This window comes from Leptinotarsa decemlineata, unplaced genomic scaffold (assembly GCF_025532065.1).
Source record: "Leptinotarsa decemlineata unplaced genomic scaffold, Ldec_3_MD MMD2_tig00026336_RagTag_RagTag, whole genome shotgun sequence".
Classification (NCBI taxonomy): Eukaryota; Metazoa; Arthropoda; class Insecta; order Coleoptera; family Chrysomelidae; genus Leptinotarsa; species Leptinotarsa decemlineata.
The window spans coordinates 7,885,129-7,898,110 of record NW_027412692.1 but is presented as its reverse complement, the minus strand read 5'-3'; the positions used below and the strand labels follow the sequence as shown (position 1 = coordinate 7,898,110).

Genomic DNA, 12,982 nt, shown 5'->3' with positions numbered 1-12,982 from the left:
AGACAAATTGAATCTCTCCAATATCAGCAATTGTTCGAATTTGCATTTGAATATCAATATAAACGAGAATTAGAATGATCGAAATTTTGTTTTATAAGGAAATATAGGTGTCTTATTGATTTCTTATTCTACACGGTTATCGAAAAAATGATGTTCGCAACCCGCCCGAAAATAGGTTTTTTGGATTTGTAGACTTCCAAGACGCGTCTACGGTTCGTCGTAGAATTCCGTCTACTCGTCCAGAAAAACAGTATTTTCTGGACTTTTTCGTTCTATTATCTAGAGATATCCAAGAAATATTGTATTTTGTATTTTATTTGCCATCTTCTTCTTTGTCGCGTACGTATTCCTCTTTTGCACAGTTAACTCATCCGTCTAGATTCCTCTAAAAACTTTATGGAACTGATTTAAAATCAGTTTTTTATCGACCTTTTTTTTGGGTAATTGTTACCTTCCACAATCTGAAAAAATATAAAAATTATAATGGAGAACTTTATACAAGTGTAGAAGGGCAAACTTTTCAGTTTACCCCGATAAGTTACTGCGTAAAAATCAAAGTATTTTTCACAAAGAAAAATCTTCTATTTATCAGTAACTTGTCGTATTTAACAATTTTGCCTATCAAAAAAATTATTAAGAAATAATACTTATCTTTTACGTTTCGGAGGCCAAAATCTGCCTCCGTCTTCAGAAATGGATAAAAATTCGAATATATATGCAGTTTATCCTTTTTTGAGAGCTTATTTCTTTACTTCTTCGACAGATGATTGATTGACAACTGAAATATTCGATGTAATACAAGGTACTCTCCGATATCAGTTTGTTGCCATTTCGCCACTATCCAAAGTTTTCTTCAAGATGGGTAGCCAAGTACGGTCTATTTCTAAGGAGCTATTCGAGATACAGTTCTCTCCAGACATGAGAATATACGCTGATTCTTTTAGCTTACGTCTCTTAAAATGAGGCTCATTGGTAATCTTTCTTGTCCTATTCCATTCCACCCGATGTTCACCGTCTGATTTTTAAATGTGTTCTGATAATTTTGATCCTATCAATTGTCTATTTTTTATATAATCTCGATGTTCATTCTCACGCACTTTCAATGGTCTTGAGGTTTCACCAATGTAACTTTTACCACAATTTTTTGTTTTTTCTTCAGTGTTGTTGTGTTTTGTATGTGTGAGTATAGATCTCAGTGTATTTTTTGTTTTGAAAGTAGTTCTAACATCATATCTATTTCCAATTCGTCATATTTTTTCAGATAGTCTTGGAATGTAAGGTATAACGTTAGTTGTAAAAGGTGTCGTTGGATGTTGAGTCGGTAATTGTTGAGTTGGATGTTGTTGAATTTGTGAAGCTGAGATCTATACTCATACATACAAAACCCAACAACACTGAAGAAAAAACAAAAAATTGTATTTATGAAATACCTTGTTCTTGTGGTAAAAGTTACATTGGTGAAACCTCAAGACCATTGAAAGTGCGTGAGAATGAACATCGAGATTATATAAAAAATAGACAATTGATAGGATCAAAATTATCAGAACACATTTTAAAATCAGACGGTGAACATCGGGTGGAATGGAATAGGACAAGAAAGATTACCAATGAGCCTCATTCTAAGAGACGTAAGCTAAAAGAATCAGCGTATATTCTCATGTCTGGAGAGAACTGTATCTCGAATAGCTCCTTAGAAATAGACCGTACTTGGCTACCCATCTTGAAGAAAACTTTGGATAGTGGCGAAATGGCAACAAACTGATATCGGAGAGTACCTTGTATTACATCGAATATTTCAGTTGTCAATCAACAACATTGACATAATTTCATATTTCAAAACTTCTTTGACATCTGTCGAAGAAGTAAAGAAATAAGCTCTCAAAAAAGGAATAACTGCATATATATTCGAATTTTTATCCATTTCTGAAGACGGAGGCAGATTTTGGCCCCCGAAACGTAAAAGATAAGTATTATTTCTTAATAATATTTTTGATAGGCAAAATTGTTAAATACGACAAGTTACTGATAAATAAAAGATTTTTCTTTGTGAAAAATACTTTGATTTTTACGCAGTAACTTATCGGGGTAAACTAAAAAGTTTGCCCTTCTACACTTGTATAAAGTTCTTCATTATAATTTTTATATTTTTTCAGATTGTAGAAGGTAACAATTACTCAAAAAAAAAGGTCGATAAAAAACTGATTTTTTCCTCCACAAAAAATGACTTTCGTTGATTTAAAATATAATTTCTATAAAAACTCAAATTTACTTGAGAAAATCGGATTACAAATCCAAAGAATTTCACCCCGTTCAAGGTGAGACTAATATAATCATTTGTTTTCCACAGAAAAATCATGAAAAACTATTGAAACTCATCGAAGGAGTATACAGGTATCTTCCTTTGGGATCGATTGTCAACAATAAGGTACTGATAGTTCACGGAGGAATTTCGGATAGTACGGATTTGGAAATGATCAGGAGTTTGGATAGGGGCAAGGTACGTATTGTGTGTATACAAATATGAATATATATCCCAAAGATCCTGACTTTTGAACAGCACCGTGATGAAGTTAAAAAAATGATTTTTTATGATAACTGGTATGATTTTCTGGTTTCATACTGATTTGTGGAACGTAGAACGTAACTTCTATGCATCAATAGGTATTTTCTGTTGTACGACTTTGTCAATGACGCCCGTGGGAAATTTGAAGTGACTTATTCAAAAGAGAAAAGGGACATTGCATTTTCTGGAAAACTGAAAAGCTCATTCCCACCTCAGCAAACCTAATTTCTCCGTGAAATTCATCCATTTCCTTGTATAGAAGATGAATTCTACGTTTCCCAAAAATATCTAGGGTCATACCAGATAAATTTTGTTAAAGGCTATTTTTCTCTTTAAAACGTCAGAGTCTTGAAAATCAATAGTTAGGACTTTCAAGACATACTTTATATGGAGTTTTTTCCTCAAAATCAATTAAAAAAAAACTTACATGAAAAACCACTTGGAGTCAACTAAATATGACACATTTATTTTCCATGTGTTATAGTTATAAACTAGGCAAATCTCTCTCATCCTCTCTGTAGCTTGAAGCCTGTGTCCTTTCGCTTTTGGTGTTTATTTGATAATTCAGATTCTTCTGGCCATACTTTCCTTCTTTCAATCGTCAGGTTTTCCCATTTCCTCGACGAATCCAACGTACTTATACTTTCTGTTTTAGGTAACTGGATAGAAAACTGAGTTGTAGATCGATGGTACTGTCAATTATCTTGAAGTTTTAATCGCGAATTTACCAGTCTTTCTGACTTCATTATGGCTTCCATCTGGCCTTTGATGATCGTCTAATGTTCGTTGCGAAATCAATACAAAATCAATTTCCTGATTGGAATAAACTTTCGAAAGCCTCTTGTATTAATCAGGATCGAAACGTTCGTCACAACCGTCTGTTTTCGTATATTTTACACTTTTCGAAATCCTAACGATGAGAATCGAATTTGAAATACCCGGAATATCCAAGAGAAGACATAATTTCTGTGATAGAATTTGCCGTGATGAAACCACTTTTGAATCAGTTTCTGTTTTAAAAAAAATCTGTTTAAAATCTGTTTTTCCGTTAACCAGCTGTCGCACCCCTACGAACGACAACCCTCAGAAGTCGGAACTTGTGCGGGCTAAGGATTAATGAGGTCTTACCTTTTAACGTGTGATTCCTAATACGGGGTTTATTTTCAACATAGTGATGTCGTTTTTGTGTCATAGATTATTTTCCGACCTCATGTTTCTATCATCTAACTAAGAGTTTTCTGATGTCAAGCATATGTGGAAATTCATCAGTTTCTGAAAATTTGTGTATCCCATACCCGTTATGTGTGCATCTTTCCAGGTTTTCATCGTTTCAGATCTTGAAAATTTTCACCTGAAAATTTGTAATGAAAAAATGTGCCCCTCGACAGAACACAAGCACTACAGGAAAATCCTTAAGCCGCTCTTAGACTGGTTACCAACATAAAAAAATGCTAATCGAATGTACTTAAACCACGAAATTTGAATATTCCCCTTATTTGTATTTTTATTATTATTCTCACACTAGAATTTCAAAAAATACTCGCTATTCTCATAATTCTGTTTCGTTTTTCTGTTACTTCTGCAGTGTAACTCACTCTGTTCAGATTCGTACCATACTAGAACGTGTAATTTGATCACATCGTTTATGTATCGAGAATAATCAAATTCGAATATAGGCATATATCAAATGACAGACAATTCAGCGATAGCATCTGTTCAATTTGAATGATTGATGGAAATTCTTGTGATAAATATCTGAAACATCGAAAGGGATGAAATACGATATAATCGAACTAAAAATGTTTATCAGTACCTGTGGAGTACGCGAATTTGAATCCTAAGGATCTTACTGTAAATTTATGAATAGAGGTTTTGTTAATAAAAATACCAGATTTAAATACTCAGATACATGTGACTACAAGCCAATTCACGGCTAAAAGTGTTCATTTACTCAAAATTTTGATTCCCTCGGAAGATTTTGCTTTCATTAAAATAACCCTAACGTGTAGAGCAGTCGTGTCAAAGTTACGACCCGCATCCGGTCTTTGGGCCGTATCACTATGGCCCGCGATGGCAGTGTATCAGAGAAAGAAGAATAATGTTTTTCAGAGCTTTCAGACTTCACTCGAATCCTCTACAGAAGTTTCAAAATGCGCACATTACATTCATAAGTAATTTCAAGAGCAGCGCGTGCCTAGACAAGCGAGTGTTAATTAGGTACCTATTTAATTCTAGTAAGCAACTCAATCATAGTCAGTTACGCCATCTCTTAGCAACAAGCGGAAAAACACTATTATTTATTCGATTGTTACACTGAAAAAATAAGAATAGACACATTGTCATCTTTAAAATCTGAACTTCAAGGTCAACATGTTTACTGAGCTAGGTAAGGTTAGGTTAGATCCAAAGTGAGTGGGTCTATTCGACCCGCACAGGTTTATTGTGGCTCACACTCATTCAAACTCGACCAAATAAACCCAGCTTCTTAACGAAGCCGATTAGTTTGTTTCGTGAGTAGTCTTTCAGGTCAGATGGTATAAGTGCAGCTCTGCCAGACTCTGAAAACCTAATTCGGTTCGCAGCGGGGCAGGCATAAAGTATGTGTTGTGCTGTTTCATCATTTTCCAAACAGAGGCGACACACACTGTCTTCGGACAGTCCGAGTCTCTGCATATGATGATTCAAATGACCGTGCCCTATGAGAAGGCCTGTTAGACATCGTAGTTCATCCCTACTGTGGTCCAACAACTGTTTGCTTTCAAGCTTCGGAGGGTGAATGAACGCCTTGAAGTGAGCCAATCCTGGAAAATTCTACCAGAAGTCTATAAATCTTCTTGCAATCCATGTGTTCAGTCTTTGTCTGGCAAAGCCTAAAGAGATGCCAATGACAAGTTCTGGTCCGATGAAACTGCTTGCACCACCCTCCTTTGCAAGGGAGTCAGCAGCCCCATCGCCTTCCAGGCCAGTTTGGCCAGGAATCCAGGCCAAAAATAATCTGTTATGTCTTCCTATTGAGGAGAGTCGTTTTTGGCAATTTACTACCAATTTAGACGTTGGTCGGTAGGAGTCAAGAGCTTCCAACGTCGCTTGTCTATCCGATAATATTTTCATTGACTTGTATATGAGGTTGGATTCTTACAATCTCTCCGCACACAATTCAATAGCGTAATTTTCCGCTTGAAATACAGTCGCATAGGTTCCTAGGCACGTTGATATATCTGTCCTGGATCTGCGACTGAAAACACCTGCACCAGAACCGGAAGGTGTTTTTGATCCATCCGTGAACCAACAACTATCTGCTCCTAATATTTCCTTCTCTCGGAGGATCCAGTCCTCTCTACTCGGAAACAGTACTTTATAAGGAAGTTCGTAGTAGTTGACAGTTGGAGGCATAAAGTCAGAGGTCATTTCTAGAATGCTGTGACTTCCAGGGTCAACCGACATTCGTATGCACTATGAATTAAAATGATTTGCGCAACTGGCAATGTGCACAAGTCTATATGCAGTTCATCTAGCCTCTGTCTCCAGAAAAATGTGAAGAGGAGGTAGATCTGGAAGGATCTCCATGTCCGCTGATAGTGTGGTTCTGATGACACCACTGATGGCCGGACAAGCCTGTCTCTGTAAGCCAGAGAGCTTCGCCTGAGCCGTTTTCTGCAAAGCCTTCGGCAACCAGGCAATTGCACCATAAGTGATCATCACATAATTCAATGGATTTGTTTGGGACCTAAACCCCAAGTCTTACCAAAAATCATTCTACATGGCCATAGGGACAGTCTGATTTGTTTAAAACTTTTTCCAAGTGAGCGTTCCAGGTGAGTTTTTTATTTACTAAAGCTAATACTGAGAGCGAAGATGCCTTGAAATCAAATTTTATTATTGCATTAGAAATCGCGAAGAGATCAAAACCTTTCACTTTGATGTAATTTTTAACAACCATATATTATACATATACTGAATAATGAAATAAATGAAATGTTAAAATGATTCAGTACATTTTTTTCATTCGAATCTGGCCGCCTGCACATTCTAAATTCAATATATGGTCCTCTGTCAAATCGACTTTGACACCTCTGGTCTAAAGGGAGAGTGTTACCCTTTTTATCCAAGCTACATATCCACCCCTGATGACAGTGAGTCAAAACAATTTATTTTTCAGCACTTTATGAACCAATAATCACATGAGCTAACGTCCAATTTATGCAGACGCTCATGCTTCGGATCTGACAAATTAAACAGCTATTAGACGGGATCACACGAATTACAGCGGTGTACGACATCACCGTGTCAATAAAGTTATTTCCGGACGAGGAAATCGAATTTTCAGCTCCGATTTTCACTACATATTACTTGTTGAGATTGGTTTTTAATAATATGAAATTAAGGGTAATTGGGAAGAGCTAGGCAGCTTGATAGCATAGTGGTATCCAATCACTTCACATGATGTTTTGTAATAAATCACTTCCTAGGGTCAATTATTCCTGACATCATATTTAACGGAAGAATGATGACTTGCCAAGGGAGCGAGCATATACAATTTCGTGAATGGTACCTAAAGTTGTCAGTAGAATTATCGTGGTTCATGTTTATTAATAATTCAGCACTACTAAATAATAGAGGGTCTACCATCAAAATTGCTAATACTGCAGGACATTTATTTCATGGAAATGAATATCTGCAACCTCTGAGAAACCTAAACAAATTCGGGAGTAAATTTTTTCATTCGATGCATTTTTACTCTGGCCAAACCCATCCTTATGATGTACAACATTCCTTTGAAATCTTCCATCATTCCAGACGATTAGAAAAACAGTTTATTGAAAACTATATATAGAACTGAATCACACAATGACATCAAAAATTATCGAGTAGTTTGCAATCAATTTGAATTACTCAAATTATTAGATAGTCTGGTAACAAGAAAGCTATCATGGGATTATAGACATACAATCATAAATCGGCAACATGAGTTCAGTCGAGGTAGATCTGCCAGCACAAATCTGCTCATTTATTAACACTTCAAAATAAATGCCTTCGAAAATAGACACCAGGTTGATTCTATTCACACATATTTCTCAAAGGCATTCGATCGAGAATCACAGTTAGTTTTTGCATGAACTGAACACTTTGCATGCAGAGTCCAATATATTCCTCAATCATCTGGTGTGCCGCAAAGATCTCATTTGGGACCATTACTTTTCAACCTATTCGTTAATGACTTGTTCTGTATCTGTAGAGTAGGGAGGGTGAGTGTAGGCCACATGTGACCCATTGTACATTCTCCCAAGAAGTTGTCCTCCTAGGTCATCGTCCTGTCCTTTCCAGGAAGATGGACAGGTAGCTGGTAGACAGGTGTAGGCCAAAACTCGCCGAACACACACTCTCGTATTGACGATAACTCCTGACATTTGCATAAGACATGCCTGACAATTTCATCTTTCTGTTCACACATCCTGCATAGAGGTATGTCCACTAGCCCCATATTGTGGAGGTATTTTTTTTAGTTGACAGTGACAAGTCAGAAATCCTACTGTTAAGCGTAGATTTTTCCTGGTCATCGCCAGATATTTTCTCGGCGCCAGCTTCCCAGGGTCACCCAAGGTGATCCTGGCAAGATTGCATCCTTTGATTTCATCCCATCTCTTTAGGGATTGAGCATGGGTGTGACGTTTGGCTGGTCCCGCAATTGTCGAATTCATCAGGCCGTAGGTGTGACAGTGTCCTAAAATTCTCAGTCCAGCCGCTTCCTTGGCTGAAGAGTCGGCAATGGGATTACCTTTACTCCTGTCGTCCCCTTCAACCCACCTCAGGATAATGTTATTATCTACTGAGGCTTTGGCTGAATCTTGGTGGCACTCTAGCCCTGAGGAAACACGTTGTCTGTTCAAGGCTAATAAGGCTTGTCCACTATCAATGCTGATTGTTAAGTTTTTGTCAAAAATCCCTTTCCTGGTTATTTCTTTTGTGGCGGTTGAGATACCAGCTAGTTCTGTTTGGACCACGCTGGTATTTTCTCCGATCCCCCATTCAATCCTTAGGCTTAGTGATCTGGAGTACACTCCACATCCTGAACCTTCTTTGGTTTTTGAGCCGTGCGTATATATGCGTATTGCATTTGTAGCATCTGACTCGGTATTCTATTCTATTTGTATTTTGTGAGGTTTATTAAACACAAACCTGGCTTCAATTGCTTTACTGTTTGCCTGCAGCAGAGGATGCGCAGTAGGCGCTTCTCACCATAGGCTCAGCCTCAATTGATTCATTCCTACTTCAAGGTTTACATCAGCCGTGCGCAATCGTGACATGGCCATAAACGCAACCTCCTTAACGTACAGGTCCAAAGGGGTCAGACCAGTAAGTAATTCCATTGCCGCGGTTGGTGTTGTTCTCATGGCTCCTGTGATGTTTAAACAAGCCAGTCGCTGTATTTGATATAATATTTGGATGGCCGTTGCTTGTAGAACTTTCAGTCCCCATGCAATGGCTTATACTTGTTATTAACTATAGTGAATTCATTTTGTTTGCTGATGATCTGAAGATGTTTGAAGTTATTCATGACTCAGTTGATACTGAAATATTACAGTGCGATTAATTTAACTTTGTACACTGGTGTGATATAAACTTATTGCATTTGAATATAGACAAATTTCATGAATTTACTTTTTTCCGTTACAAAAATCACATAAAAATTTCATATAAATTTAAGGAATCGGAACTGGAAACAACAAATAGAATCAAAGATTCAGGAATTGATATTGAGCCGAAAATGTCATTCAAACCACATATTGCAAATGTTACTTCCATAAAAAGCGTATATTGCTCAATCGTTACATCAGTAATCGAATAGAACTCCACAATTTGGTATCCTTCATATAATGTGGATATTCATATGTTTGGAAGTATTGAAAACAAGTTTTTAAGGTACTCTGCAAAAAAACTGGGATATCATATTGATGAATATAACTATGAAACTATATTAATCAAATCTTACGCTAACTCACAAAATAATCAATGGAATCGAACATGTTTGTATTCTGAAAACTGAAAACTCCCATGAGAAAAATTATAATAATAAATAGCATGAATAACGGTAAACAGAAAAACTTGAATTGAGTTTGTTATTTGGATGAATAAATGATTTAACTAATGAAAATGGAAAAAACTGGGATCAAAAAATTATTGTCAACATCATTGTTGTGACATCAAAAATTCGTCATCATATCGTCACCTAGTTGTCATTAGTTGTCATTGGCAAAATGAGATCTAATGATAACCACTGAATGGTTACTTCAATTGGCATCCAAAACACTCTAATATTTGTTTTACATCAGTTTTAATATTGATACATTGTTTATTACAGTATGCTTCACTGCTACGCCCTCCTTTAAGCGAGAGTTCAGCTCCAGGATCTGACGTTATCAACAAAGTAGAATGGAAACAGGTAACGAAAATTGTGTTTAAACAAACAAATGATGAATATTCTCTCATTCAATTTTGGGGCTTTATAATGTAAATTTTTGATATGCATATAATAATTATACATTTTCATTGATATTTTGACATATTCGAACAAGTATCATTTGCTCCCAATGTCAATGTCAATGAAAACGGCCCAGGCTTACAGAGACAGGCTTGTCTGGCCATCAGTGGTGCCATCAGTACCACACCGTCAGCGGACATGAAGATTTTTCTAGATCTATCTCCTCTCCAGGTTTTTCTGGAGAGAGAGGCTACATGGGATACATATAGACTTGCACACATTGCCAATCGCACAAATCAATTTGATGCAGAGTGAAACAGACTGTTGGTTGACACTGGAAGTCACAGCATTCTGGAAATGACCTCTGACTTCATGCCTCCAACTTTCAACTACGAACTGCCGAGTAGAGAGGACTGGATCCTCCGGGAGAAAGATATATTGAGAGCAGATAGTTGATGGTTCACAGATGGATCAAAAATACCTTCCGGTTCTGGTGTAGGTGTTTTCAGTCGCAGACCCAGGACATATATATCAACTTGTCAAGGAACCTATGTGACTGTATTTCGAATGGAAGTTTACGCTATTGAGATGTGTGCGGAGAGATTGGAAGAATCCAATCTCATACAGAAGTCAATAAAAATTTTCTCGGATAGTCAAGCGGCGTTGGAAGCTCTTGGCTCCTACCGAGCAACGTCTAAATTGGTAGCAAATTGCCCAAAACGATTCTTTCCGATAGGAAGACTTAAAAGATTGTCTCTGGTCTAGATTCCTTGCAGAGGAGGATGCTGCAAGCAGCTTCATCGGACCAGAACCTGTCATTGGCATCGCTTCAGGCTTTGCCAAACAAACATTGAACACCTGGATGGCAAGAAGATTTATGGACTTTTGGCAGAATCTTCCAGGCCATGTCAAAATCGATTGTAGAAGATCAGCGGCGGCCAGCGTTAGTTTTTTTTCAGGAGATGATTTATAACATTATCATCTCAATATTTTGAACGAGAACAAACAGTATTGTTGACAACTCTGGTCTTTTTGTCAAACATTGAATAATGAGTTGAAATAATCAAAATACATTTTTAAACGTGATATGACATATGTATCCACTGTACCTTCTTGTTCAGACCATAGATATATTCTTTTCAATATTGAAACAGGTCTAAGACCAGTAGTGGAATATCGTGACTCAAAATCTACTGACTGAAGGGGGTATAAAAACTCCCTCCAATCGTACTTTGAGGACGGAATCAGTTCTATTCACAGTTGTAATGATATGGATACAGTAGCGACGCAACTTCGCGAAGCAGTGATCTCATCCTATCATGAGAACTGTCTACTGAAGGTCAAAAGAGATAACCGCAACTCTTCTTGGTGGAACAAAAGCCTTGAAAATAAAAGAAAAGAAGTTCGACGACTATTCAATCGAGCTAAAGAGTCAGGTAACTGGGAGCTTTATAAAACCACTCTAACGTCATACAACAAGGAAATTAGAAAGGCAAAACGGAAGTCTTTTTTTTATTTATTTATTTACAATCTCATCGACCTCTAGGGTCATTAGCGACTTGTCGATATATTACATGGAAAAACAAAATTTAGAGAGTATGTAACAAATTGGTATTTCTAAGGAAAGCTAATAGATTATTAATATCACATTCATCTCCTAATATGTCCTTTATTGATGGTGGGAAGCCATAAGTTTGTCTTTCATTGTGATATAGCACGCACTCGGTGAGAATATGTTTAAGACTTTGAGGACTATCACACACTTCACATACTGGGGGATTTTCTTCAGATAGTAGGTATCCATGGGTGAGAAGAGTGTGGCCTAGACGAAGACGAGATAAAATGACCTGGGCTTTTCTTTCATTGGGGTTGTTTTTCCAAGGAGATACTGACTGTTTTATCTCATGAAGTTTTGCTGACGAACTATTCGATTGTGATTGTCAACTATTGATGATCGTTTGCTTGTATAGAGATTTCAGATCCGTGTGAACAGCAAGTAACACTGTATCTGTAAGCGGGTTAGTAACTGCTTCTTTCGCTAGTTTGTCAGCTCTTTCATTTCCAACTATGCCCATATGTGAAGGGACCCACATAAACCGGATGCAAATATGTTTTTGATGTAGTAGGTGGAGAGACTGTTTTATGCGAAGCAAGATGGGATGATTGGTGTATAGTTGTGCAATTGTTTCGAGAGCGTTCAGTGAATCTGTGACAATCAGAAATTTTGGGATGTTCTTTTCCTCCATGTACTTTAGTGCTCTCCAAATAGCGTATAATTCACCTGTGAGTATTGTGTTTTCTTTCGATAATTTAAATGAACAGCTGAAATCAGAGCTGGTGAAAGCTGCCCCTACTCCATCTTCCATTTTAGGTGCATCAGTGTATACTAGAAAGAAGTCTTCGTATTGCTCCAGAAGATGGTTGAATGCTACATTGAACATCCTGTGATTTGTATTCTTTTTCTCAAATTGTAGCAGTCCATATTCAATGTTGGCTCGGGGGATTATCCGGAGTCTTGGAGGAAGTTCTGTGAGAGTATCTCTGATTTACCTCGCAGCGCAACAATTCACAAGATTCTCTCTAGAGAGCCGACTGCTGAAATTGGGTCGCTTAAACGACCCGATGGAACATTTATGACCTCTAGTAAAGAAACGTTAGAGCTTTTGATAGAAAACCACTTTCCTGGAAATCTGACCTCTTCAAGGGCGCTAAACGCCAAAAAAAGAATGACTGGGATGTCGCAAAAAAGGTTATCACAGCACCGGCAGTTGAATGGGCTATCAAGTCTCTTCAGGCCTTCAAATCTCCGGAGAGGATGGTATATTTCCAGCTCTTCTTCAAAACGGACTGGAAATAATTTTACCTATTCTCACAAAATTGTATAGAGCTAGTCTGGCGTGGAACTATATACCACCCAGTTGGTTGGCAGCAAGGGTGGT

At 37.4% G+C, this 12,982-nt stretch overlaps 1 protein-coding gene across 8 annotated transcripts in view; it reads left to right on the top strand.

Moving 5' to 3' along the window:
* rdgC (retinal degeneration C) overlaps window positions 1-12,982 on the top strand; it is a 172,328-nt gene that overhangs the window by 138,801 nt on the left and 20,545 nt on the right. For all 8 annotated transcript variants that reach the window (XR_012467417.1, XR_012467420.1, XR_012467419.1 and 5 more), the window contains 2 exons: window positions 2,348-2,497; window positions 9,924-10,004. Coding sequence is in view for 3 of the 8 variants with exons in the window: in XM_023157508.2 (XP_023013276.2) it covers window positions 2,348-2,497; window positions 9,924-10,004 (231 nt within the window). In the remaining 5 variants the exon portion in view is untranslated. The remainder of the gene's footprint in view (window positions 1-2,347; window positions 2,498-9,923; window positions 10,005-12,982) is intronic.